We start from the raw sequence: 27068 nt of genomic DNA, 5'->3' as shown, positions 1-27068 counted from the left end.
GGCCAAACGATGCCAGTTTCAGGCAGGACTCAGTCCCTGTTTCTCAGCTCTAACACTGGCCCAAGGACCCCGCTTTCAAGCCCCCCACCCCAAAACGCAGGACTTGGTCCGTATTTCCGAGCTCTGAGCCCGGCCCATGAGCCCTAAACACACGCAGGACTTAGTCTCTGCTTTTAAGTTCTGAGCCCAGTTTTGAGCCCCCCAGACTCAGCACCAAGTTTCCCTTTCTGAGCCCCAAACCTGCCTTAGCCACTGTCCTGCTTTGAGGTGAAACAGCACCGATTTTCTGTTTAGTAATTTCACTTTTTAGCTAAGCCCCTTCCAAGGAGCTGAACTCTGAAATCACCCATCTCTTCACCCCTCTCCTCAGGGGAGCATCTCTCCTTTGTCCCCGTGGCCCAAACCACGGCAGTGACCCTGGTCTCAAGCCCCGAAAGCGGGGGCCGCTCGCTCGCCCCCCTCCCCCCGGCCCCATCCAGGACAGGAGGGCGGGGAGAAGAGGGAGAAAAAGGAGAAAAAACTCGTGGGTTGAGTTAAAGGCAGTTTAATAGCACAGTAACGGCAGAGAACATCATCATAACAACAATAATAAAGTAATAAAACAATAGCATCGGTACAAGGACACACACTGTGACAATGCAGTAACAACACGCACAATAACAATAAAATACTAATAACAACAATAACATGGGGCCAAGGACCCACACAAGGAAGCGACACAGCCCAGGCGGCTCTCAGCCCCCGGGGGCCGGTTGCCCGGCCCGTCCCCGCCCCGGCAGCCCCCGTTCCCATCCCCTCCCCGGTCGGACCGTTCCTCTGCCCGGCCGGGCCCCCCCGCTGGAAAAGCCCCGGCGGACGCGACCCCCCTGGCCCCGCAGCCGGCGCGTTCCCGTCCCGCTGCCGGGAGAACGGAGCTCCGTCCCGCCGAGCCCCGGGCCGCGCCGCTCGGAGCCCCGCCCCGCCCCGCCGAGCCGGTCCCGGTCCCCCCGGCCGGACTCGGGCCGTGCCGGAGCCGCCGCAGTCGCTGTCCCGGGCGGGAAGGCGGGACTCGCTGCCAGCTCCGAGCCCCAGCCCCGGTTCCCGAGCGCCGCGGGGGGGAAGCTGGAGCGGGACCGGGCCGGGGGGCGGCGGCGGCGGCTCCGTCCCGGCGGGCGCCATTGCCCGGCGTGGGGGCGTGGGGTGTCCGGGCCCCGGCCTCGCCCCACCCACTCCTTTTATGGGCATCGCCCCGCCCGCTGGGAGGGAGGAGCCCCGCCCACTCAGGGCGGCCCCGCGATGTCCGGGCTCCGCCCCTTCTCCCCGCCCGCTCCTCTTATGGGCATCGCCCCGCCCACTGGGGCCGCCCCGGGTCCCGCCGCCCGCCCGCTCCGCGCTGCCCGCTCCGCCCCGGCCCGTGCCCATCGGTCAGACGCCATCGCTCGCCACCGCCGCCCCCGTTGGCCGCGGGCCGTGACGACAGCCCGGGCATGCGGCGGCGGGGAGCGGGGTCGGGGGCGGTTCTGCCCGGGGAGAAGCGGCGGCGGAGGCTCGGGGACACCCGAGGGGGGAAAATCAGGGGAACTCGAGCCACTGAGCGAGTTTTCAGGTCCCAAAACCGCGGGACTTTGGTCTCCCTTTTTTAAGCCCCGAAAACCCCGACTCGGTGGGTTTTACGTGCCCGGGTCTCACCGCACCGCTCGGCTCCTGTCCCCGAGACCCGGCTGGGCCCGGCCTGGCGCTGTGACCCGCACCCCAAACCCCGGGGGTGCCTCTTCCCCCCGCGGCCCCCGAGCTCGGGCTCCATCTCACCAGCCCGGGGCCCCCTCCTGGGCCCCGAACCGCCCCCCCGGGGCCCCGCTCGTTCCCGCTGCTCACCTGGGGCAGGCGGCCGCCCGCTGAGGTACCGGCGGGAGGCAAGATGGCGGCCGGACTCCCCGCGCATGCGCCGCGCGGCCCCGTCCCTCGGGGAGGGGCGGAGTCTCGGCGGGGGCGTGGTCAAAGCGGGGGCGCGGCAGGAGGGGGCGTGGCCTGACCCCGCTCCCGCCGCTGACTCCGCCGCTTTTTCTTTTTGCCCGATTTCACCCCAAAAAAAAACCAAAAAAAGGAAGGTTCTGCGGGCGCTCGGCTCCTGCCCGTGCCCGTGCCTCCCCGCCTCTCTGCGCTTGGGCGTTTGGGCGCTGTGGTGACCCCTCTGGCCGCGAAGCGGGGGAGAAATCGCCCAAACGCTCTGAACCGTGCCTGAAATAAAATAAATAAGATAAAATAAAATAAAAGATAGAATAAAATAAAAAGAAAAGAAAAGAAGGGAAAAGAAAAGAAGGGAAAAGAAGAAAAGAAAAGGAGGGAAAAAACAACGAGGGAAAAGAAAACGAGGGAAAAGAAAGGAAAAGAAAAGAAGAGAAAAGAAGAGAAAAGAAAACAGAAAAGAAGGGAAAAGGAAAGGAAAGGAAAAGAAGGGAAAAGGAAAGGAAAGAAAAGGAAAGGAAAGGAAAGGAAAGGAAAGGAAAGGAAAGGAAAGGAAAGGAAAGGAAAGGAAAGGAAGGAAAAAGAAAAGAAAAGAGAAAGCAAAAGAAAAGAAAAGAGAAAGCAAAAGAAAAGAAAAAAGAAAGCAAAAGAAAAGAAAAAGAACTTGAGCCTCTGGCAGTCCAATACGCTCTTTAAACGTGAGCTGATGGGGTCAGGGGGGCTGGGCAGGGGTGGTTTTTTGCCTGCTATGGTTTTTCCAGCTGGGATGGAGACACTGGGGCTGTGACACCAGCCTCCCCTTCCTTGGGCCACTCGCCTCCTCCGCAGGTTTCAGGGAATTTTCAACCTCAGAGACACTTCGATTTCATTTAAACTATTTCTTTCTAGCAAAAGCAAAGCAGAAGCCAGCAGTTCCTCAGCCAGCGCCGTGTCCCAGCTCTCCTGGCCAGCATCGCCCTCACCCGCTTCAAGATACCTCAAGCTTTGAGAGCTCGGGAGCTGCAGCCATGAAGAGCAGAGAGCGACGGGGCAGCGGAGGGGATCTGGAAGCCCCCGGGATGCAGCGGGGTCAGGCCAGCAGCTCCTCCATGATCCCACGTCCGACGGCGATGCTGATGGATCCACGTCCAATGGCGATGCTGATGGATCCATGTCCAATGATGATGCTGCTGGAATCACGTCCAATGGCGATGTTGATGGATCAACATCCAACAGCGATGCTGATGGATCCACATCCAATGATGATGCTGCTGGAATCACGTCCAACGGCGATGTTGATGGATCAACATCCAACAGCGATGCTGATGGATCCACGTCCAACAGCGATGCTGATGCATCCATGGCCAACAGCGACACTGATGGATCAACATCCAACAGCGATGCCCAGGGATCCACTCCAACGGCGATGCTGCTGGAATCCCGTCCAATGGCGATGCTGATGGATCAACATCCAAGAGCGCTGCGGATGGATCCATGTCCAATGGCAATGCCGCTGCGCCCTTCCATGAGCCCGCGGCGGAAGAGAGCGCCCACTGGGATCCACCACGAGTACCCCAGACACCCAGCCGTCCTGCCCCGCTCTGCTGCTCCCCGCACGCACCCGGTGACAGGGACGGTAGAGGAGGAGCCCGGCCACCAGCAGCCTTCCCCCACACCGCCCTGAGGGACCGTGCCACCACCCTCCGCAGCTGGGCACGGACAGAGATGGGCACCACAAAGCGGAAGGCAGAAAGAGCATGATGTTTGCCAGCATCGCCGTATTTATTTTCCACTCCAAAGCAAGCCACATGGATTCTGACACGCTCTCCAGGCAACCGCCTGACGTTAAGGCATTTTTTTTTAAGACATCTAAAAAGTTTTCCCCAGCTGCAGCTGCCGTCCCTGGGGCGGCCAGCGCCCACCGCCTCAGTGCAGCGTCACCAGCTCTTCGGCAGAAGTGGGGTGAATGGCCACGGTGTTGTCCAGGTCGGCCTTGGTGGCCCCCATTTTGATGGCCACGGCGAAGCCCTGCAGCATTTCGTCGCAGCCCAGCCCTTGCATGTGCAATCCCACCACCTTTGGGGAAGAAGCGAGAGGCCGGATGGGACCCAGGAGCGGAGAAATCCAGGCTGAAATCCAGGCTTTGTGCTGGGGCAGCTGGATCCCACCCCAAGACCTGGCCTGAGCAGGGGACAAGGGGACAGCCAGCCCCCTGCGGCGCCCGGCTGTCCCCCCCGCTCCCCTCCACGCACCTTCTCCTCCTTGCCAGCGCACACCAGCTTCATGACGCACTTCACCTTCCTCTGGGTGACGGCGTGGTACAAGGGGGTGAAGGACGTGCTGTAGATCTTCACGTTCTCCTTGCCGTGCGTGGCCACGGCCTCCTCTGCAGCAGAAGACACGGCACGTAGGTCAAGGGGACGCGCCGTATCCCCGAGGCATTTATAAAGAGGGAGTCAAAGCACATTTTGCAAGGCTTCAGACCGCTTGCTGGAGCTCAGATGGTCTCCTCGAGCATCAAACCAGCAGCTCGGAGCCACAACGTGCCCATCCTCTCCGCCCCCCACCCCGTGTCCTCTCCGTCCCCACCTTCCGTGAGGCCCACGGTGCCGATGGGCGGGTGGCTGAAGACGACGGTGGGGATGTCCCGGTAGTCCAGCCGGGACTCCTGCTTCTCCTCAAAGAGCCTGTGGGCCAGCTTTCTGCCGGCTGCGATGGCCACTGCAGGGAGGGAAGGGGAGCCTGAGCTGCGGCGCGGGGCAGCGCTGAGGGGCTGGGGAGGGGGACACGACCGCGGTACCATGGGATTCCTGGAGACCTGTGGGAACTCCAGAGAACTGTGGGAACCCCAGAGATCTGTGAGACTACCAGAGACCCGTGGGACCCCTGGAGACCCATGGGACCCCCCAGAGACCTGTAGGAACTCTGGAGGCCTGTTGTATCCCCAGAGACCTGTAGGAGCTCCAGAGACCCATGGGACCCCTGGGACCCCCCGGAGACCCATAGGAACTCTGGAGACCTGTGGGACCCCTGGAGACCTGTGGGACCCCCAGAGATCTGTGGGATCCCCAGAGACCCGTGGGACCCCTGGAGACCCGTGGGACCCATAGGAACTCTAGAGACCTGTTGCATCGCCAGAGACCCATAGGAACTCTGGAGACCCATGGGACTCCTGGAGACCCACGGAGCCCCCGGAGACCTGTCGGAACTCTGGAGACCCGTGGCATTTCTAAACACAGCATCTTAAAAAAACCAGCTGGGCTTCGGTCTGAACAGCCGGGAGAGGACTGCGGCTGCTGGAAATGCGGCTGGAATGGGTTTTAGGCACGCTTTCATCCCTGCCTTGATTTCTCACGACGAGAGACGTTTTACTGACATGCTCTGGCTTGGAAGGGAACGACCACATCCACAGCCGAAGCTTGCCACAACCGCAGACCTGCCTTTCGGGCTCGTTTCTGTGCTTGATGTCCCTTGTGGCAGCCTGACACCGATCTGCAGGTGGTTTCTTTTAGCGGCTTTCTCTTGTTTGCAGGATGGAGACATCCATCCCCGAGGAACATGTCTCCGGTTCTCCCTTAGTCAGTGCAAAACCCACTTCTCCGTGTTTCCCTCTGCTGCGGTGCCCTTGCTTGAGGGCGAGGGTTACTCTTTTTCCATCAAAACCAACAGCAATGGGGGTTCCAGGCCCTCCGGCCAGCGCTGAGGTGGTTTTCTCGCTGCTACAGCAGTTGTTTTCTCTGCAAATTCTCGCTGCCCCCCCTTTGCCCCGGGAAGGGACCCCGTGGCGCGGTGCAGCCACTTGCCCGGGGGGGTCTTATCAATGCCCTGTGGGGTTGGGCTAGTGCCTCCTCGCTCCAGCTAGCCAGCAAAGGCTGCTTTGTCCCGAGAGCTTGCTGTGCTTGGAGAGAGGGAGAAGTCTGGGGCTCCTCTGCTCCCCACTCCCCGTGTCCCATTTTGGGTGCCCCCCCCCACCCCCCAGCTTGCTGCCCTACATTCTTCCTCCAGCAAGGGATGGGCATGGAAAACAGGTCACCGGGCACAATCCCTCGGTTGGGTCTGGGCAAAAACCCCCCAGGTCCCTCCAGCAGGTCGCCAGGTGTGAAACACCCCCCCCTTATTCTGGTTTTGGGCACGTTAATGAGAAATTAGTCTCCGTCACCAACAGGATCCGCCCGGGCCGGGCCAGCGCTACGGGATGCTGACGGCGTTCTTTAGGCCGTTGGGTGCCCTCAGGGCCTCTCCCGGGACAGAGGGGCCGTGGCGGCGGGCTGACGAGCTCTGTCGCTGATGCGCTCCCTGCCTTTTTGGGGGAAAAAAAACGGGAACTGGGGACTCCGGGGAGGACGTGGCTGCGGGCGGGCGCGGTGCCGCTGCTCCTCCGCCAGGCGGCGCCACCGCACCCCCCGCTCCCGCCCCGCCATTGGCTGCTGCCCCGCGGGCGCCGGCGCCGCTGATTGGTGGGCGCCGGGCGGGGCCGACCCCGCCCCGAGGCGACAAGAAGCCCCGGGGCGCAGTACCGCTCGCCACCGCCAGGGGGCGCCGCCGCGGCGGGAGCAGCGCGAGGGAGCGGGCGGCGCGCGGAGGTACCGGCGGGGCGGGGGGGCCCTGAGGGGAGAGGGGGGGGGTCCTGGCCCAATGGGGGGTCCCTGCCTGCAGGGGGGGTCCCTGCCGGGCCCGGGGCCCTCGGGGCCCGTCTCCGGGCGACCCTGGGGTCCCACAGTGCCCCTGGCGAGCCCCGCGCCCGGCCGCGGTGAGGGGGGAGCGGGCCCGGTCGGGGCCGGGGGGTGGTTGGGCCCGGCCGCGGCTTGTGGGGGGTGTCCGGGCCCGCTCGGGGTCTGAGGGGTGCCCGGGGGGGGGTTTTTTCCCCCCCCGGGTTGGGGTGCCGGGGCCCGGCTGGGCTGTGTGGGCGGTGGGGCCCGGGGTGAGGGTGTTTGGGTCCCCCCGTTGGGGCGGTGGGGGGGCGGCTCTATCCCGGAGCAGCCCCGGGGGGCTCGGCCGGGGGCGCGGGGTCCCTGTGCGCAGGAGGTGGGGGGCCCTGGGTGCCAGGCCCGTGGGGTGGCTGTGGGTGACCCGTCCCCTGGGAACACCGCCGGGGGGTCGGCGGGGGGGCCTGTGTCTGTGTTCTGGGGGGGTCCCCAACCTGCACAGGGGGAACCTGCGCTGTACCACATTTTGGGGGTCGGTAGTGACTTTGTGTGGGTTCTGGGGTGGGGGCCGTGGCCGGGAGGGCTCTTGGGGGCTGGGGGACGTGGGTGGGCAATGCTGGGGGCTGTGTCTGAGGTCTCCTTTGGTGGAGTTAACGCATTTTTGGTGCAGGTTTTATGGTCCCCGTGTAATAGAGGTACTGCTGGATTCACCAGGATCCCCAGATGAGCCATTTTACATGCATAGCTCTGCGCTGCACCCGTTTCCAGCCCTGGACAGGCCAGGATGGTTTGGGCTGCACAGACGGGGCGTTCCCAGGACACCAGGGCATGGTCTTGGCACCCAAACGCACACACTGGGTGGCTGATGGACTCAGAACTTCCAGGGATTCTCCAAAGAGAGGAAGCAGAGGTGCTGGATACTGCCCTAATCCCAGTGAGTACCAGGAGGGATGAGGAGAGGCACCAACAGCTGGAGGCACCTGAATTGGCTCCACCTGTCTGCTGCTGCCTGGCTTGGTCCACAGTTTCTTCTGCTTCTCAGTTTCAGGTATTGGCTGTTACTTGGAAGAATGGTTTTTGTTCCTTCCTGCAAAACCCCAAGAGCTGCAGCTGGTTCCCAGCAGGGCCGAGGCTGGGGGCTATCATGTCCCCTGTGGTGCTGGGGGCAGCAGGGCTGGGACCAGAACCGCTGCGGCATTTCTGCAGGTCACCTGCACCAGAGGAGCCTTTCTGCCTTTCTGTAGGGGTTTCTGATGAGGTCAAGGGTGTAATTAAATGCTTATGGTTAATGGTTTATGTAATTAAAAGGTTATGGTTAAGATTAAAAGTTAAAGTTTTGACTTCACGCGGCAGTTGTTGTATTTGTGCATTGATTTTTACCACGCTTTTCTTTCCCCCCCCAGGAAACGGACTGTTTTATTGTCCCCGTCGCTCTCCGAGCCCTTCCCGTCTGTGTGCCTGACCCCACAGTCTCTCGGTCGCTGGGTTTTTGCCAGGACCCACAAGTGACCGTGGACAGACGCGGCGCTGGCTGCTGGCCGTGATGTTTTGTGGCTCCAGGAGCTGCCGGGCACAACGGCCGCTCGCTCGCAGGGCTGCTGGCATCGGGGGAACCGGCTGAGGCCACAGCTGCTCCCACCGCTGGTGAGTGAGGACTTTGGTGGCGGCTGCAGTGACTTTGCTTGGGATGCGGGAGTGGAGGGAGCTCCTGGGGGTCTGGGGCCACTGCAGATCCCTCGGGCAAAGTCCTGGGGGCTGACTCCTCCCTGCAGGACTCGCTCCGAGGGGCCGAGGGGGAGCCCAGGGGGTGGCGTGTGCTGCGTGTGCCCCCCTGCCTGGGGAGTGTGCAGGCAATGCCCTTCTCTAACGATACATCAGTTGGTCTTTTATCATATAAAAGCGTATTAACTTTGCTGTACTGTACTGGTTCCTATTCTACACTGCAGTTGACGATGTGGTGGACTTCAGTGCAGACGTGGGTGGTGTTCGTGCTGAAGGACAACAAACTCAAGGACGTCCAGGCCCTGGACATGAAGACTTTGCTGTGTGGAAGCTGAGAGCTGTCCCTGAAGGATAAAAGATGCTCCAGGACATCCAAGGTAAAGCCAGCCCCTCTGACGAGGCTTTGAAACCCTCCCGCATCGGCTGGTGTCATGGAGAAGTGGCTCTGGCCAGACAGACTGCAGGGGCATCGGGATCCAGCCAAGCAGCGAGGATGCTGCAGAAATAGAGCTGCTGTGCCGGGATTTTCTGTGATCAGCAATGGGCAGGGTGGGTGCCAGCGAGGAGTGAAACGTGTTGGACCCGCACGTGTGAAGGGTGCGAGAACCCCGGGTTTGGGGAGCCCCAGTTTGGCTGGGACGCCTCATGTGCAGGAGTCGGTATTTCCTCCGGTGAGTCTGTGCTTTGTGTTCCAGCCTCTCTCCTCGGACGGCACGGGCCGGGTGCGGATGGACGGACCGGGTGCGGATGTACGGACCGGTGCTGGGCCCTGCTCCGCTCCTCCGCTCCGGGGCCTCACGCAGGCAGCCGCGGTGAGTGCTCCGTTTCCCTCTCCCTGGTGCAGGATCCCCCGCGGTGCCTGGCTGGGGCCCGGTGACTTTCCCAGCGGGTTTCGGCACCAACCCTCTGGGATCCCCTCTCGGGGGGCAGCGGCTGGGGGTCCCCGGCAGCTCCCGATTTCCACCATGGGATCAATCCTCACTCGATGACGCCGGCAGCTCCTGGGCCTGGCTCACATCTTGTCCCCGGGGGAGAAGGGGACTCAGTGGGGCTGGGGGTCTCCTGGGGTGGCCGGTGACCCCTCCTGCTGCCGGGCTCCCTCCTCCCGGTGCAGGCACCAGCAGGTTTCTTCCCCACAGCTCTTTTCCAGAGCGGCTGCCGGGAGGACAAACCCCTCCAGCCCCGCACGGGCTCTGCCGGAGCTGGGGAGAGCCCAGCGTCATCCTCGCAGGCAGATGGCCCGGGGAGGGCAGCGTTAGGGCACTGCCACAGCAGGGCCTTGGTGTGGCTCTGAGCTCTGTTTGAAACTGTGCGTTTACCTGAAATCTTTTTTTTAGCTCAAAATGTGCTGCGGTGGGAGCAGAGGCCACTCCAGGGACCCACCCCGGCTCCTGCAGCCCCGACGGTGGACAGTGAAGCCGGGCAACAGGGAGCGATGCCATCCCAGAGCTGCTGGTCCCTCGGAGGGTGTTGGTGGCCCCAGTGATGCCCGTGTCTGTGCCCACGTGCGGGGAAGGCTCATCCAGGTGCCAGAACGAGGAGCGTGGCCCCAGGGCGTGGGAGGCCGTGCCCGGTGAGGTGAGTGCCCTGGGGCAGCGGGGAGGGGAGCCAGAGCTGCGCGGGGGGACCAGGACACTCGGCTCCCGGGGATGGGGAGGCCATGTGCTGCCGGTGCTGGCCCCGGCCCCACCTTGGGGCTGCTGGAGTCGGTCGGTGACGCTGCTGCGTGGGCAGGTTTTCAGCCAGATGTGGCTGTCACCCACCCTTCTGGGGAGAAACGGGACGTTTCTGGTGTCCCGTCCCCTCTCGGGTGTGCGGTGCCGGGCTGCTGCTGCCGAGGGTCCGGGCAGAGCTGCCCGTGCCTGGGCAGCCACAGGTTTGTCCGTCCCAGTGCCACCAGGAGCTGATTGTCCCACCGCTCTCCCTCTGCAGGGATGGACGGATGGACGGAGGAGCCCCAGCCACACCGGGACCTGCGTGGGGTGAGGAGCCCCGGGAAGGAGCCGGGCTGCCTGCGCTGAGGCTGATGCTGCCGCCTGCCCTGTGACGGGGGACAGCGTGGTCTGCGCCCCCCCGGAGACCTGTGAGGACGGCACCGCTCCAGCTCCGTACGGCTTCAGGTCGGTTCTTTGGGCCCCCGTTTGTTTCGGGTCCAGCTCCGTTTGGGCCCCCGTTTGTTTCTGTTTGTGGATTTGCTCCCGTTTGTTCCAGGTCCGGCTCCTGGACGGCTGCAGTTCGTTTTTGGCTCCAGCTCATTTGTGGCTCCTGTTTGTTTCTGCTCTGGTTCCAGTCCAGCAGATGGACGGCTCCAGCCCCAGCTCATTGCGGCTCCGGCTCATGGATGGCTCTGGCTCGTTTCTGCTCCTGTTCTTGTGGCTCCAGCTCATTTGCACCTTCAGGTTGGTGGTTTCTGCACCCGTTTTGTTTCTGTTCCGGCCCATGGACGGTTCCAGCTCGTTTGCAGCCCCAGGATATTCTTTCTGTCCTGGTTTAGGCTGGGGCACAGTTAATTTCTTCCCAGTAGCTGGTACGAGGTTGGTTTGGGTTTGTGCTGGAAACAGTGTTGGTCACACAGGGATGTTTTGGTTTTTGCTGAGCAGAGTTTGCACAGCTGGGTACGGGTCAGCGGGTGGTGAGCAACTGCACTGTGTGTCACTTGGTTTTGGATATTTTATCATCATCATCATCATTATTATTATGCTAGTATTATTATTATTGTTATTATTTCTTCCCTTTTTGTCCGGTTAAACTGCCTTTATCTCAACCCACAATATTTACTGGGTTTTTTCCTTTCTCATCCCCAGTTTTGGCTCCAGCTCGTTTGCGGCTCCTGTTTGTGTCTGCTCTGGATTCAGTCCGGCTCATGGACGGCTCCAGCTTGACTCCAGCTCATGGATGGCTCTGGCTCATTTCAGCCCCTGTTCCTTGTGGCTGCAGCTCATTTGCACCTTCAGGTGAGTTATTTCTGCACCCATTTTGTTTCTGTTCCAGCTCATGGATGGTTCCAGCTCGTTTGCAGCCCCAGGTCATTGTTTCTGTCCTGCTTTCAGCTGGGGCACAGTTAATTTTCTGCACAGTAGTTTGTACGGGGCTGTTTGGGGTTGTGCTGGAAACGGTGTTGATCACACAGCGATGTTTTACTTTCTGCACCCATTTTTTTGCAGGTCCAGCTCCTGGTGGGCTCCAGTTGGGTTTCATCTCCTGGGCAGTTTTGGCTCCAGCCCATTGATGGTTCCAGCTCGTTTTCGCCTCCAGCTCTTGGGTGGTTCCAGCTCTGGCTCCAGCCCCAGCCCATCACAGCTTGTGCTTGTTCAACTGCTCCTGGCTTTTGGCCAGGTCGTAAATCAATCACTGTCATGGCTTGTATATGAATATGAACTGTCATAATTGTACACGTGTTGCCTAATGAGCGTGTTTATTGTTCAATGACTAGTCCGGTGAATAAACAGTTGGACTCTCAAATGAAGTGGGAAAAGTGCCTTTTCGCCCAGAGACTATCTCAGACGTTTAATTCGGCCTGGTGCATGCCGGCGTCCCGCACTTTGGGGAACAACGCGACCGGACCCCCGCCTCCGGCGGGGGTCCACGCACCCTGCCTACCCCCCCTCCCGCCCGGGCCCCAGCGCCCTCCCACCCCCCTCTGCCTCCCCCCACCCAAAGTGCCCCCCTCCCGGGCCACGGTTTTGGGGCTGAAAACAGACGACTGAGCCTCCGTTTCCAAGTCCCAAAAACGCAGCACTTGGTCATTTTTCTGAGCCCAGACCCGCAGGACTCCGCCGGCATTTTCAAGCACAGAAAACGCACGACTTAGTCTTTTTTCTGGGCTGCAGAAATCCCCGGGCTCTGCCCCAAAACCACCCCAGAGCTTGTTCCCAAACCCCCAGCTGGACCCTGTGGGAGACCCAAGCCCTGACCCACCCCCCGGTGCCCAGTTGAGCCCCAAAGCTGGGCCTGAGCACAAACCACCCCCCGGTGCCTGCTCCTGAGCCCCGAACCTGCCCCCAGCTCCCGGTTCTGAGCCCCAGAAACCCCAAACCCGGTCCTGAGCCTGAACCTGGTCCTGAGCCCTGAATAAGCCCCCAGTTCCCCGGTCCTGAGCCCCAAATACCCCCCAGTGCCCGGTTCTGAGCTCAAACCGGACCCGTTTCCCGGTCCTGAATCCCCAACCCCCCGCTGCCGCCCCAACACCCACAACCGGCCCGGCCCGGGGCTCCCGGCCCCCAGCACCCACCGCTCAGCCCCGGCACCGGCTCCCGACTCCCCGCAGCCCCGGACGAGCCCCGAACTCCACGGCCCCGGACGGGACGAGACGGGGGGACCCGCCAGGCGGACCCGGGGCGCCGCTCTCCGGCCCTCCGGGCTTTATTCCCCGGCGCCCCGAGCCACGACGGCTCATCCGACGAGACCCCGGCAGCGCGGACGAGCCTCCGGGCGCGGGCCCCGGCCCGACCCTCCTCCGCTGCCGGCCGCAGGCCGAGCCCCCCGCGCCTCACCTGGCCCCGCCGGGGGAGCCCGGCCCGGCCGCTGCCGCCCCGGGGCCGCGGGCGGCGCCGCCGGCAGAGAACGAGCGGAGAGAGAAGGGGGCGGCCGGCGGGGCCCAAATGGCCTCGGCCCCGCCCCGCGCACGCGCCCTGGGGACCCGCCCCCCGCCCCCGCGCCAGGCCCCGCCCCGCGCACGCCCCCGAGGCCCCGCCCCTCCCGCTCCGCGCACGCGCCCCGAGGCCCCGCCCCTTCCGCCCCGCCCCGCGCACGCGCCGCTTCTTCCGCCGGCAGAGCGGGGCCGGTGGGTGCGGACGCGGGGTCTTCTCCCGGGGCTGGTGAGCTGGGGACGGGGCTTGTGTTGCGGCTGAAGCTGCTGCTGCTGCGGCCGGTGTTGGGTCTGGGAGCGGGTCTGGGTCTGGGTCTCGCGGGCGCGCGGTGCCGGGTCCCGGGGCCGCGGCGGGGTCGGGGCTGGGCCCGGTCTGCCCCGAGCCCGGCCCGGCCGCCCCCGTCCCGGCGCCGCGGGCCGGAGGAGCCGCGCCGCGGGGTCGGGCCTGGCCTGGCGGGGAGCGGCCCCGGGGCCCAAGTCCGGCGCTGCCGGCTCCTGCCCGCCGGGCTCCGGGCCCGGCCCTGCGGGGAGCCGGGGGCTGCCGGGGCCGGGCACGGGAAAAGGGCGGCGGCTTCGTGCGGGCGCGGAATAATAAAGGCTGGAAGCCGCGTCGGGGCGGGGGCTGGTCCGCCAGGGGAAGTGGGGCCGGGCTGTCGGTGCGAGCCCCGCGGCGGCCCCGGGAGCCCGGGCTGCAGCCCCCAGCGGGGCCGGGGCTCTTGCCGGAGCCCCCCGAAGGCGGGACTCGGGCTGTGCTGCCCGGCCCGGACACGGGCACACGGGGCCGAGCCCCCGAAGGCGGCACTCGGTGGCTCTGCCGAGCCCCAGCACTGGCCGCAGGAGCCTTGTCTGGAGCCCACACACCCCCCCGGGGCTGGGGCTCTGCTGCGAGCCCCCGCAGGCGGGCACTGACCTCTGTTCCTGAGCACCAACACACGGGGCTCGGTCCCTGTCTCTCAGCTCTAACACTGGCCACAGGAGCCCGGGCTGCAGCCCCCAAAGGCAGCCCTTGGTCTGTCTGTGGGAGCCCTGACACTGGCCCCATGAGCCAGGTTTCAGGCCCCCAAACACAGGGCTGGGTCTCTGTTTCTAAGCCCAAACACACAGGGTTTGGACTCCATTTCAAGCCCCCAAAATGCAGCGTTTAGTCTCTTTTTGTGAGCCCAAAAACAGACCAAATGAGCCCTGTTTCAAGCCCCCAAACACAGCACCTAGCCACTCCTTCACAGCTGTGACACAGGGCAAGTGACCCTGGTTTTGAGTGCCCAGAACACAGCACTTAGTCTCCGTCTCTGAGCCCAAACACACTGCACTTAACCTCTGTTCCACGCTCCCCAAGCGCAGCACTTAGTCTCCCTCTGTGAACCCAAAATCTGTCTTGGTGGCCCTGGTTTCCAGCCCCCAAAACGCAGCACTTACTTAGTCTCTGTTTCTCCACCTGTCCAAATGAGCCTGGCTTTGACCCCTGCCCCCAAAACACAGCACTTAGTCTTTTTTTTATGAGCCCGGTTTCAAGCCCCCCAAAACGCAGCACTTAGTCTCTGTCTCTCAGTTCTGAGCCTGACACTCCAGCCCCCCCCAAAAAACACAGCACTTAGTCTCTGTGAGCCCTACACTGGCCAAACGATGCCAGTTTCAGGCAGGACTCAGTCCCTGTTTCTCAGCTCTAACACTGGCCCAAGGACCCCGCTTTCAAGCCCCCCACCCCAAAACGCAGGACTTGGTCCGTATTTCCGAGCTCTGAGCCCGGCCCATGAGCCCTAAACACACGCAGGACTTAGTCTCTGGTTTTAAGTTCTGAGCCCTAAACTGGCCAAACGAGCCCAGTTTTGAGCCCCCCAGACTCAGCACCAAGTTTCCCTTTCTGAGCCCCAAACCTGCCTTAGCCACTGTCCTGCTTTGAGGTGAAACAGCACCGATTTTCTGTTTAGTAATTTCACTTTTTAGCTAAGCCCCTTCCAAGGAGCTGAACTCTGAAATCACCCATCTCTTCACCCCTCTCCTCAGGGGAGCATCTCTCCTTTGTCCCCGTGGCCCAAACCACGGCAGTGACCCTGGTCTCAAGCCCCGAAAGCGGGGGCCGCTCGCTCGCCCCCCTCCCCCCGGCCCCATCCAGGACAGGAGGGCGGGGAGAAGAGGGAGAAAAAGGAGAAAAAACTCGTGGGTTGAGTTAAAGGCAGTTTAATAGCACAGTAACGGCAGAGAACATCATCATAACAATAATAATAAAGTAATAAAACAATAGCATCGGTACAAGGACACACACTATGACAATGCAATAACAACACGCACAATAACAATAAAATACTAATAACAACAATAACATGGGGCCAAGGACCCACACAAGGAAGCGACACAGCCCAGGCGGCTCTCAGCCCCCGGGGGCCGGTTGCCCGGCCCGTCCCCGCCCCGGCAGCCCCCGTTCCCATCCCCTCCCCGGTCGGACCGTTCCTCTGCCCGGCCGGGCCCCCCCGCTGGAAAAGCCCCGGCGGACGCGACCTCCCTGGCCCCGCAGCCGGCGCGTTCCCGTCCCGCTGCCGGGAGAAGGGAGCTCCGTCCCGCCGAGCCCCGGGCCGCGCCGCTCGGGAGCCCCGCCCCGCCCCGCCCCGCCGAGCCGGTCCCGGTCCCCCCGGCCGGACTCGGGCCGTGCCGGAGCCGCCGCAGTCGCTGTCCCGGGCGGGAAGGCGGGACTCGCTGCCAGCTCCGAGCCCCAGCCCCGGTTCCCGAGCGCCGCGGGGGGGAAGTTGGAGCGGGACCGGGCCGGGGGGCGGCGGCGGCTCCGTCCCGGCGGGCGCCATTGCCCGGCGTGGGGGCGTGGGGTATCCGGGCCCCGGCCTCGCCCCGCCCACTCCTTTTATGGGCATCGCCCCGCCCGCTGGGAGGGAGGAGCCCCGCCCACTCAGGGCGGCCCCGCGATGTCCGGGCTCCGCCCCTTCTCCCCGCCCGCTCCTCTTATGGGCATCGCCCCGCCCACTGGGGGCCGCCCCGGGTCCCGCCGCCCGCCCGCTCCGCGCTGCCCGCTCGGCCCCGGCCCGTGGCCATCGGTCAGACGCCATCGCTCGCCACCGCCGCCCCGGTTGGCCGCGGGCCGTGACGACAGCCCGGGCATGCGGCGGCGGGGAGCGGGGTCGGGGGCGGTTCTGCCCGGGGAGAAGCGGCGGCGGAGGCTCGGGGACACCCGAGGGGGGAAAATCAGGGGAACTCGAGCCACTGAGCGAGTTTTCAGGTCCCAAAACCGCGGGACTTTGGTCTCCCTTTTTTAAGCCCCGAAAACCCCGACTCGGTGGGTTTTACGTGCCCGGGTCTCACCGCACCGCTCGGCTCCTGTCCCCGAGACCCGGCTGGGCCCGGCCTGGCGCTGTGACCCGCACCCCAAACCCCGGGGGTGCCTCTTCCCCCCGCGGCCCCCGAGCTCGGGCTCCATCTCACCAGCCCGGGGCCCCCTCCTGAGCCCCGAACCGCCCCCCCGGGGCCCCGCTCGTTCCCGCTGCTCACCTGGGGCAGGCGGCCGCCCGCTGAGGTACCGGCGGGAGGCAAGATGGCGGCCGGACTCCCCGCGCATGCGCCGCGCGGCCCCGTCCCTCGGGGAGGGGCGGAGTCTCGGCGGGGGCGTGGTCAAAGCGGGGGCGCGGCAGGAGGGGGCGTGGCCTGACCCCGCTCCCGCCGCTGACTCCGCCGCTTTTTCTTTTTGCCCGATTTCACCCCAAAAAAAAACCAAAAAAAGGAAGGTTCTGCGGGCGCTCGGCTCCTGCCCGTGCCCGTGCCTCCCCGCCTCTCTGCGCTTGGGCGTTTGGGCGCTGTGGTGACCCCTCCGGCCGCGAAGCGGGGGAGAAATCGCCCAAACGCTCTGAACCGTGCCTGAAATAAAATAAATAAGATAAAATAAAATAAAAGATAGAATAAAATAAAAAGAAAAGAAAAGAAGGGAAAAGAAAAGAAGGGAAAAGAAGAAAAGAAAAGGAGGGAAAAAACAACGAGGGAAAAGAAAACGAGGGAAAAGAAAGGAAAAGAAAAGAAGAGAAAAGAAGAGAAAAGAAAACAGAAAAGAAAGGGGAAAGGAAAGGAAAGGAAAGGAAAGGAAAGGAAAGGAAAGGAAAGGAAAGGAAAGGAAAGGAAAGGAAAGGAAAGGAAAGGAAAGGAAAGGGAAAGGGAAAGGGAAAGGGAAAGGGAAAGGGAAAGGGAAAGGGAAAGGGAAAGGGAAAGGGAAAGAAAGGGAAGGAAAGGAAAGGAAGGAAAAAGAAAAGAAAAGAGCAAAAGAAAAGAAAAAAGAAAGCAAAAGAAAAGAAAAAGAACTTGAGCCTCTGGCAGTCCAATACGCTCTTTAAACATGAGCTGATGGGGTCAGGGGGGCTGGGCAGGGGTGGTTTTTTGCCTGCTATGGTTTTTCCAGCTGGGATGGAGACACTGGGGCTGTGACACCAGCCTCCCCTTCCTTGGGCCACTCGCCTCCTCCGCAGGTTTCAGGGAATTTTCAACCTCAGAGACACTTCGATTTCATTTAAACTATTTCTTTCTAGCAAAAGCAAAGCAGAAGCCAGCAGTTCCTCAGCCAGCGCCGTGTCCCAGCTCTCCTGGCCAGCTTCGCCCTCACCCGCTTCAAGATACCTCAAGCTTTGAGAGCTCGGGAGCTGCAGCCATGAAGAGCAGAGAGCGACGGGGCAGCGGAGGGGATCTGGAAGCCCCCGGGATGCAGCGGGGTCAGGCCAGCAGCTCCTCCATGATCCCACGTCCAACGGCAATGCTGATGGATCCACGTGCAACGGCGATGCTGATGGATCCATGTCCAATGATGATGCTGCTGGAATCACGTCCAGTGGCGATGTTGATGGATCAACATCCAACAGCGATGCTGATGGATCCACGTCCTACAGCGATGCTGATGCATCCATGGCCAACAGCGACACTGATGGATCAACATCCAACAGCGATGCCCAGGGATCCACCTCCAACGGCGATGCTGCTGGAATCCCGTCCAATGGCGATGCTGATGGATCAACATCCAACAGCGCTGCGGATGGATCCATGTCCAATGGCAATGCCGCTGCGCCCTTCCATGAGCCCGCGGCGGAAGAGAGAGCCCACTGGGATCCACCACGAGTACCTCAGACACCCAGCCGTCCTGCCCCGCTCTGCTGCTCCCCGCACGCACCCGGTGACAGGGACGGTAGAGGAGGAGCCCGGCCACCAGCAGCCTTCCCCCAAACCGCCCTGAGGGACCGTGCCACCACCCTCCGCAGCTGGGCACGGACAGAGATGGGCACCACAAAGCGGAAGGCAGAAAGAGCATGATGTTTGCCAGCATCGCCGTATTTATTTTCCACTCCAAAGCAAGCCACACGGATTCTGACACGCTCTCCAGGCAACCGCCTGACGTTAAGGCATTTTTTTTTAAGACATCTAAAAAGTTTTCCCCAGCTGCAGCTGCCGTCCCTGGGGCGGCCAGTGCCCACCGCCTCAGCGCAGCGTCACCAGCTCTTCGGCAGAAGTGGGGTGAATGGCCACGGTGTTGTCCAGGTCGGCCTTGGTGGCCCCCATTTTGATGGCCACGGCGAAGCCCTGCAGCATTTCGTCGCAGCCCAGCCCTTGCATGTGCAATCCCACCACCTTTGGGGAAGAAGCGAGAGGCCGGATGGGACCCAGGAGCGGAGAAATCCAGGCTGAAATCCAGGCTTGGTGCTGGGGCAGCTGGATCCCACCCCAAGACCTGGCCTGAGCAGGGGACAAGGGGACAGCCAGCCCCCTGCGGCGCCCGGCTGTCCCCCCCGCTCCCCTCCACGCACCTTCTCCTCCTTGCCAGCGCACACCAGCTTCATGACGCACTTCACCTTCCTCTGGGTGACGGCGTGGTACAAGGGGGTGAAGGACGTGCTGTAGATCTTCACGTTCTCCTTGCCGTGCGTGGCCACGGCCTCCTCTGCAGCAGAAGACACGGCACGTAGGTCAAGGGGACGCGCCGTATCCCCGAGGCATTTATAAAGAGGGAGTCAAAGCACATTTTGCAAGGCTTCAGACCGCTTGCTGGAGCTCAGATGGTCTCCTCGAGCATCAAACCAGCAGCTCGGAGCCACAACGTGCCCATCCTCTCCGCCCCCCACCCCGTGTCCGTCCCCACCTTCCGTGAGGCCCACGGTGCCGATGGGCGGGTGGCTGAAGACGACGGTGGGGATGTCCCGGTAGTCCAGCCGGGACTCCTGCTTCTCCTCGAAGAGCCTGTGGGCCAGCTTTCTGCCGGCTGCGATGGCCACTGCAGGGAGGGACGGGGAGCCTGAGCTGCGGCGCGGGGCAGCGCTGAGGGGCTGGGGAGGGGGACACGACCGCGGTACCTGGGGTGAGGAGGGCTCTCCCGCAGACGTCCCCGACGGCGTAGATCCCTTTCCTGGTGGTGTTCTGGTACTCATCCACCACCACATGGCCCTTGGCGTCCACCTGCACACCCTGCCGTGGGAAATGGCGGACACCTCGGAACGTGGCCCAGGTGGGATGGGACAAGCGATGCCCATGGGGGACCTGTGCCGGTGGCCACCATGTTCGCAGATGGGGGGGTGGCATGGTGGGAACACCATCCTATGGCAGGCTCCAGAGACCCGCAGGATCCCTGGAGACCCATGGGATTCCCGGAGACCTGTGGGAACTCCAGAGAACTGTGGGAACCCCAGAGATCTGTGAGACTACCAGAGACCCGTGGGACCCCTGGAGACCCATGGGACCCCCCAGAGACCTGTAGGAACTCTGGAGGCCTGTTGCATCCCCAGAGACCTGTAGGAACTCCAGAGACCCATGGGACCCCTGGGACCCCCCGGAGACCTGTAGAAACTCTGGAGACCTGTGGGACCCCCGGAGACCTGTGGGACCCCCAGAGATCTGTGGGATCCCCAGAGACCCGTGGGGCCGTGGGACCCCTGGAGACGCAGGGGACCTCCAGAAACCCATAGGAACTCTGGAGACCTGTTGCATTCCCAGAGACCTGTAGGAACTCCAGAGACCCATGGGACCCCTGGGATCCCCCGGAGACCCATAGGAACTCTGGAGACCTGTGGGACCCCTGGAGACCTGTGGGACCCCCAGAGATCTGTGGGATCCCCAGAGACCCATGGGGTCCCCAGAGACCCGTGGGACCCCTGGAGACCCGTGGGACCATAGGAACTCTAGAGACCTGTTGCATCGCCAGAGACCCATAGGAACTCTGGAGACCCATGGGACTCATGGAGACCCACGGAGCCCCCAGAGACCTGTCGGAACTCTGGAGACCCGTGGCATTTCTAAACACAGCATCTTAAAAAAACCAGCTGGGCTTCGGTCTGAACAGCCGGGAGAGGACTGCGGCTGCTGGAAATGCGGCTGGAATGGGTTTTAGGCACGCTTTCATCCCTGCCTTGATTTCTCACGATGTTTTACTGACATGCTCTGGCTTGGAAGGGAACGACCACATCCACAGCCGAAGCTTGCCACAGCCGCAGACCTGCCTTTCGGGCTCGTTTCTGTGCTTGACGTCCCTTGTGGCAGCCTGACACCGATCTGCAGGTGGTTTCTTTTAGCGGCTTTCTCTTGTTTGCAGGATGGAGACATCCATCCCCGAGGAACACGTCTCCGGTTCTCCCTTAGTCAGTGCAAAACCCACTTCTCCGTGTTTCCCTCTGCTGCGGTGCCCTTGCTTGAGGGCGAGGGTTACTCTTTTTCCATCAAAACCAACAGCAATGGGGGTTCCAGGCCCTCCGGCCAGCGCTGAGGTGGTTTTCTCGCTGCTACAGCAGTTGTTTTCTCTGCAAATTCTCGCTGCCCCCCCATTGCCCCGGGAAGGGACCCCGTGGCGCGGTGCAGCCGCTTGCCCGGGGGGGTCTTATCAATGCCCTGTGGGGTTGGGCTAGTGCCTCCTCGCTCCAGCTAGCCAGCAAAGGCTGCTTTGTCCCGAGAGCTTGCTGTGCTTGGAGAGAGGGAGAAGTCTGGGGCTCCTCTGCTCCCCGCTCCCCGTGCCCCATTTCGGGTGCCCCCCCCCCACCCCCCAGCTTGCTGCCCTACGTTCTTCCTCCAGCAAGGGATGGGCATGGAAAACAGGTCACCGGGCACAATCCCTCGGTTGGGTCTGGGCAAAAACCCCCCAGGTCCCTCCAGCAGGTCGCCAGGTGTGAAACACCCCCCCCTTATTCTGGTTTTGGGCACGTTAATGAGAAATTAGTCTCCGTCACCAACAGGATCCGCCCGGGCCGGGCCAGCGCTACGGGATGCTGACGGCGTTCTTTAGGCCGTTGGGTGCCCTCAGGGCCTCTCCCGGGACAGAGGGGCCGTGGCGGCGGGCTGACGAGCTCTGTCGCTGATGCGCTCCCTGCCTTTTTGGGGGAAAAAAAACGGGAACTGGGGACTCCGCGGAGGACGTGGCTGCGGGCGGGCGCGGTGCCGCTGCTCCTCCGCCAGGCGGCGCCACCGCACCCCCCGCTCCCGCCCCGCCATTGGCTGCTGCCCCGCGGGCGCCGGCGCCGCTGATTGGTGGGCGCCGGGCGGGGCCGACCCCGCCCCGAGGCGACAAGAAGCCCCGGGGCGCAGTACCGCTCGCCACCGCCAGGGGGCGCCGCCGCGGCGGGAGCAGCGCGAGGCAGCGGGCGGCGCGCGGAGGTACCGGCGGGGCGGGGGGGGCCCTGAAGGGAGAGGGGGGGGGTCCCGGCCCAATGGGGGGTCCCTGCCTGCAGGGGGGGTCCCTGCCGGGCCCGGGGCTCTCGGGGCCCGTCTCCGGGCGACCTTGGGGACCAGCCGTGCCCCTGGCGAGCCCGGGCCCGGCCGCGGTGAGGGGGGAGCGGGCCCGGTCGGGGCCGGGGGGTGGTTGGGCCCGGCCGCGGCTTGTGGGGGGTGTCCGGGCCCGCTCGGGGTCTGAGGGGTGCCCGGGGGGGGTTTTTTTCCCCCCCCGGGTTGGGGTGCCGGGGCCCGGTCGGGCTGTGTGGGCGGTGGGGCCCGGGTTGCGGGTGTTTGGGCCCCCCCGGTGGGGGCGGTGGGGGGGCGGCTCTATCCCGGAGCAGCCCCGGGGGGCTCGGCCGGGGGCGCGGGGTCCCTGTGCGCAGGAGGTGGGGGGCCCTGGGTGCCAGGCCCGTGGGGTGGCTGTGGGTGACCCGTCCCCTGGGAACACCCCCGGGGGGTGGGCGGGGGGGCCTGTGTCTGTGTTCTGGGGGGGTTCCCAACCTGCACAGGGGGACCCTGCGCTGTACCACATTTTGGGGGGGTCGGTAGTGACTTTGTGTGGGTTCTGGGGTGGGGGCCGTGGCCGGGAGGGCTCTTGGGGGCTGGGGGACGTGGGTGGGCAATGCTGGGGGCTGTGTCTGAGGTCTCCTTTGGTGGAGTTAACGCATTTTTGGTGCAGGTTTTATGGTCCCCGTGTAATGCCAGCACTGCTGAATTTGCCAGAATCCTAAAATGAGCCATTTTACATGGCTAGCTCTGGACTGCACCTGTTTCCAGCCCTGGACAGGCCAGGATGGTTTGGGCTGCACAAACAGGGCGTTCCCAGGACACCAGGGCATGGTCTTGGCACCCAAACGCACACACTGGGTGGCTGATGGACTCAGAACTTCCAGGGATTCTCCAAAGAGGGGAAGCAGAGGTGCTGGATGCTGCCCTAATCCCAGTGAGTACCAGGAGGGATGAGGAGAGGCACCAACAGCTGGAGGCACCTGAATTGGCTCCACCTGTCTGCTGCTGCCTGGCTTGGTCCACAGTTTCTTCTGCTTCTCAGTTTCAGGTATTGGCTGTTACTTGGAAGAATGTTTTTTCTTCCTTCCTGCAAAACCCCAAGAGCTGCAGCTGGTTCCCAGCAGGGCCGAGGCTGGGGGGTATCACGTCCCCTGTGGTGCTGGGGGCAGCAGGGCTGGGACCGGAACCGCTGCGGCATTTCTGCAGGTCACCTGCACCAGAGTAGCCTTTCTGCCTTTCTGTAGGGGTTTCTGATGAGGTCAAGGGTGTAATTAAATGCTTATGGTTAATGGTTTATGTAATTAAAAGGTTATGGTTAAGATTAAAAGTTAAAGTTTTGACTTCACACGGCAGTTGTTGTATTTGTGCATTGATTTTTACCACGCTTTTCTTTCCCCCCCCAGGAAACGGACTGTTTTATTGTCCCCGTCGCTCTCCGAGCCCTTCCCGTCTGTGTGCCTGACCCCACAGTCTCTCGGTCGCTGGGTTTTTGCCAGGACCCACAAGTGACCGTGGAGAGACGCGGCGCTGGCTGCTGGCCGTGATGTTTTGTGGCTCCAGGAGCTGCCGGGCACAACGGCCGCTCGCTCGCAGGGCTGCTGGCATCGGGGGAACCGGCTGAGGCCACAGCTGCTCCCACCGCTGGTGAGTGAGGACTTTGGTGGCGGCTGCAGTGACTTTGCTCGGGGTGTGGGAGTGGAGGGAGCTCCTGGGGGTCTGGGGCCACTGCAGATCCCTCGGGCAAAGTCCCGGGGGCTGACTCCTCCCTGCAGGACTCGCTCCGAGGGGGAGCCCAGGGGGTGACGTGTGCTGCGTGTGCCCCCCTGCCTGGGGAGTGTGAAGGCAATGCCCTTCTCTAACGATACATCAGTTGGTCTTTTATCATATAAAAGCGTATTAACTTTGCTGTACTGTACTGGTTCCTATTCTACACTGCAGTTGACGATGTGGTGGACTTCAGTGCAGACGTGGGTGGTGTTCGTGCTGAAGGACAACAAACTCAAGGATGTCCAGGCCCTGGACATGAGGACTTTGCTGTGTGGAAGCTGAGAGCTGTCCCTGAAGGACAACGGACGCCCCAGGACATCCAAGGTAAAGCCAGCCCCTCTGACGAGGCTTTGAAACCCTCCCGCATCGGCTGGTGTCACGGACAAGCGGCTCTGGCCAGACGGACTGCAGGGGCATCGGGATCCAGCTAAGCAGCGAGGATGCTGCAGAAATAGAGCTGCTGTGCCGGGATTTTCTGTGATCAGCAATGGGCAGGGTGGGTGCCAGCGAGGAGTGAAACGTGTTGGACCCGCACGTGTGAAGGGTGCGAGAACCCCGGGTTTGGGGAGCCCCAGTTTGGCTGGGACGCCTCATGTGCAGGAGTCGGTATTTCCTCCGGTGAGTCTGTGCTTTGTGTTCCAGCCTTTCTCCTCGGACGGCACGGGCCGGGTGCGGATGGACGGACCGGTGCTGGGCCCTGCTCCGCTCCTCCGCTCCGGGACCTCACGCAGGCAGCCGCGGTGAGTGCTCCGTTTCCCTCTCCCTGGTGCAGGATCCCCCGCGGTGCCTGGCCGGGGCCCGGTGACTTTCCCAGCGGGTTTCGGCACCAACCCTCTGGGGTCCCCTCTCGGGGGGCAGCGGCTGGGGGTCCCCTGCAGCTCCCGATTTCCACCATGGGATCAATCCTCACTCGATGACGCCGGCAGCTCCTGGGCCAGGCTCACATCTTGTCCCCGGGGGAGGAGGGGACTCAGTGGGGCTGGGGGTCTCCTGGGGTGGCCGGTGACCCCTCCTGCTGCCGGGCTCCCTCCTCCCGGTGCAGGCACCAGCAGGTTTCTTCCCCACAGCTCTTTTCCAGAGCGGCTGCCGGGAGGACAAACCCCTCCAGCCCCGCACGGGCTCTGCCGGAGCTGGGGAGAGCCCAGCGTCATCCTCGCAGGCAGATGGCCCGGGGAGGGCAGCGTTAGGGCACTGCCACAGCAGGGCCTTGGTGTGGCTCTGAGCTCTGTTTGAAACTGTGCGTTTACCTGAAATCTTTTTTTTTAGCTCAGAATGTGCTGCGGTGGGAGCAGAGGCCACTCCAGGGACCCACCCCGGCTCCTGCAGCCCCGACGGTGGACAGTGAAGCCGGGCAGAGGGAGCGATGCCATCCCCAAGCTGCTGGTCCTTCGGGGGGTGTTGGTGGCCCCGGTGATGCCCGTGGCTGTGCCCACGTGCGGGGAAGGCTCATCCAGGTGCCAGAACGAGGAGCGTGGCCCGAGGGCGGGGGAGGCTGTGCCCGGTGAGGTGAGTGCCCTGGGGCAGCGGGGAGGGGAGCCAGAGCTGCGCGGGGGGACCAGGACACTCGGCTCCCGGGGATGGGGAGGGCACGTGCTGCTGGTGCTGGCCCCGGCCCCACCTTGGGGCTGCTGGAGTCGGTCTGTGACGCTGCTGCGTGGGCAGGTTTTCAGCCAGATGTGGCTGTCACCCACCCTTCTGGGGAGAAACGGGACGTTTCTGGTGTCCCGTCCCCTCTCGGGTGTGCGGTGCTGGGCTGCTGCTGCTGAGGGTCCGGGCAGAGCTGCCCGTGCCTGGGCAGCCACAGGTTTGTCCGTCCCGGTGCCACCAGGAGCTGATTGTCCCACCTCTCTCCCTCTGCTGGGATGGACGGATGGACGGAGGAGCCCCAGCCACACCGGGACCTGCGTGGGGTGAGGAGCCCCGGGAAGGAGCCGGGCTGCCTGCGCTGAGGCTGATGCTGCCGCCTGCCCCGTGACTGGGGACAGCGTGGTCTGCGCCCCCCCGGAGACCTGTGAGGACGGCACCGCTCCAGCTCCGTACGGCTTCAGGTCAGTTCTTTGGGCCCCCGTTTGTTTCGGGTCCAGCTCCGTTTGGGCCCCCATTTGTTTCTGTTTGTGGATTTGCTCCCGTTTGTTCCAGGTCCGGCTCCTGGACGGCTGCAGTTCGTTTTTGGCTCCAGCTCATTTGTGGCTCCTGTTTGTTTCTGCTCTGGTTCCAGTCCAGCAGATGGACGGCTCCAGCCCCAGCTCATTGCGGCTCCAGCTCATGGATGGCTCCGGCTCGTTTCTGCTCCTGTTCCTTGTGGCTCCAGCTCATTTGCACCTTCAGGTTGGTGGTTTCTGCACCCATTTTGTTTCTGTTCCGGCCCATGGACGGTTCCAGCTCGTTTGCAGCCCCAGGATATTGTTCCTGTCCTGCTTTCAGCTGGGGCACAGTTAATTTCTTCCCAGTAGCTGGTACGGGGCTGGTTTGGGTTTGTGCTGGAAACAGTGTTGATCCCACAGGGATGGTTTAGTTTTTGCTGAGCAGAGTTTGCACAGCTGGGTACGGGTCAGCGGGTGGTGAGCAACTGCACTGTGTGTCACTTGGTTTTGGATATTTTATCATCATCATTATTATTATGCTAGTATTATTATTATTGTTATTATTTCTTCCCTTTTTGTCCTGTTAAACTGCCTTTATCTCAACCCACAATATTTACGGGGTTTTTTCCTTTCTCATCCCCAGTTTTGGCTCCAGCTCGTTTGCGGCTCCTGTTTGTGTCTGCTCTGGATTCAGTCCGGCTCATGGACGGCTCCGGCTCATTTCAGCCCCTGTTCCTTGTGGCTGCAGCTCATTTGCACCTTCAGGTGAGTTATTTCTGCACCCATTTTGTTTCTGTTCCAGCTCATGGATGGTTCCAGCTTGTTTGCAGCCCCAGGTCATTGTTTCTGTCCTGCTTTCAGCTGGGGCACAGTTAATTTTCTGCACAGTAGTTTGTAGGGGGCTGTTTGGGGTTGTGCTGGAAACGGTGTTGATCACACAGCGATGTTTTACTTTCTGCACCCATTTTTTTGCAGGTCCAGCTCCTGGTGGGCTCCAGTTGGGTTTCATCTCCTGGGCAGTTTTGGCTCCAGCCCATCACAGCTTGTGCTTGTTCAACTGCTCCTGGCTTTTGGCCAGGTCGTAAATCAATCACTGTCATGGCTTGTATATGAATATGAACTGTCATAATTGTACACGTGTTGCCTAATGAGCGTGTTTATTGTTCAATGACTAGTCCGGTGAATAAACAGTTGGACTCTCAAATGAAGTGGGAAAAGTGCCTTTTCGCCCAGAGACTATCTCAGACGTTTAATTCGGCCTGGTGCATGCCGGCGTCCCGCACTTTGGGGAACAAGGCGACCGGACCCCCACCTCCGGCGGGGGTCCACGCACCCTGCCTACCCCCCCTCCCGCCCGGGCCCCAGCGCCCTCCCAGCCCCCTCTGCCTCCCCCCGCCCAAAGTGCCCCCCTCCCGGGCCAGTGTTTTGGGGCTGAAAACAGACGACTGAGCCTCCGTTTCCAAGTCCCAAAAACGCAGCACTTGGTCATTTTTCTGAGCCCAGACCCGCAGGACTCCGCCGGCATTTTCAAGCACAGAAAACGCACGACTTAGTCTTTTTTCTGGGCTGCAGAAATCCCCGGGCTCTGCCCCAAAACTGCCCCAGAGCTTGTTCCCAAACCCCCAGCTGGACCCTGTGGGAGACCCAAGCCCTGAACCACCCCCCGGT

General features: G+C 62.8%; 2 protein-coding genes and 2 long non-coding RNA genes across 14 annotated transcripts; 2 read left to right on the top strand and 2 right to left on the bottom strand.

Annotated features, from left to right (window-relative positions):
- Nucleotides 1-219: 219 nt before the first annotated feature.
- On the bottom strand, nt 220-4726 carry LOC128910726 (glutathione reductase-like). Its single transcript, XM_054204315.1, has 4 exons — nt 4513-4726; nt 4176-4309; nt 2921-3999; nt 220-2217 (listed from the first exon to the last, which is right to left on the bottom strand). The coding sequence occupies exons 1-3, from the start codon at nt 4724-4726 to the stop codon at nt 3850-3852; spliced, it is 498 nt and encodes a 165-aa protein (XP_054060290.1). The 3' UTR covers nt 220-2217; nt 2921-3849.
- A 1688-nt stretch (nt 4727-6414) lies between these two features.
- On the top strand, nt 6415-11753 carry LOC128910157 (uncharacterized). 5 transcript variants are annotated; one of them, XR_008466630.1, is made up of 9 exons: nt 6415-6506; nt 7240-7617; nt 7973-8213; nt 8516-9103; nt 9629-9869; nt 10224-10411; nt 10582-10690; nt 11096-11245; nt 11456-11753. It is a non-coding gene; the product is annotated as an uncharacterized LOC128910157 (long non-coding RNA). The 5 variants fall into 5 exon arrangements; XR_008466632.1 differs by having other exon boundaries at nt 6454-6506; nt 7348-7617; XR_008466631.1 differs by lacking the exon at nt 6415-6506 and adding an exon at nt 6590-6673.
- A 6569-nt stretch (nt 11754-18322) lies between these two features.
- On the bottom strand, nt 18323-19883 carry LOC128910154 (glutathione reductase-like). Of its 3 annotated transcripts, none has more exons than XM_054203101.1 (5): nt 19841-19883; nt 19200-19594; nt 18989-19120; nt 18657-18790; nt 18323-18480 (listed from the first exon to the last, which is right to left on the bottom strand). In XM_054203101.1, exons 2-5 carry the CDS (start codon nt 19423-19425, stop codon nt 18331-18333), a joined length of 642 nt encoding a protein of 213 aa, XP_054059076.1. In that variant the 5' UTR covers nt 19426-19594; nt 19841-19883; the 3' UTR covers nt 18323-18330. The 3 variants fall into 3 exon arrangements, with proteins under 3 accessions (XP_054059076.1, XP_054059074.1, XP_054059075.1); XM_054203099.1 differs by lacking the exon at nt 19841-19883 and adding an exon at nt 19633-19736; XM_054203100.1 differs by lacking the exon at nt 19841-19883 and adding an exon at nt 19661-19720 and having other exon boundaries at nt 19200-19613.
- A 1546-nt stretch (nt 19884-21429) lies between these two features.
- On the top strand, nt 21430-26604 carry LOC128910156 (uncharacterized). 5 transcript variants are annotated; one of them, XR_008466626.1, is made up of 9 exons: nt 21431-21483; nt 22220-22597; nt 22953-23193; nt 23488-23812; nt 23959-24056; nt 24583-25364; nt 25456-25644; nt 26044-26165; nt 26376-26604. It is a non-coding gene; the product is annotated as an uncharacterized LOC128910156 (long non-coding RNA). The 5 variants fall into 5 exon arrangements; XR_008466624.1 differs by having other exon boundaries at nt 21430-21483; nt 22264-22597; nt 23488-24056; XR_008466628.1 differs by having other exon boundaries at nt 22434-22597; nt 23488-24056.
- The last annotated feature ends 464 nt before the right edge of the window (nt 26605-27068 follow it).

This window comes from Rissa tridactyla, chromosome 5 (assembly GCF_028500815.1).
Source record: "Rissa tridactyla isolate bRisTri1 chromosome 5, bRisTri1.patW.cur.20221130, whole genome shotgun sequence".
NCBI classification, from domain to species: Eukaryota; Metazoa; Chordata; class Aves; order Charadriiformes; family Laridae; genus Rissa; species Rissa tridactyla.
Note: the sequence above shows the minus strand (reverse complement) of the source record. Positions and strands in the feature narration are given on the sequence as shown.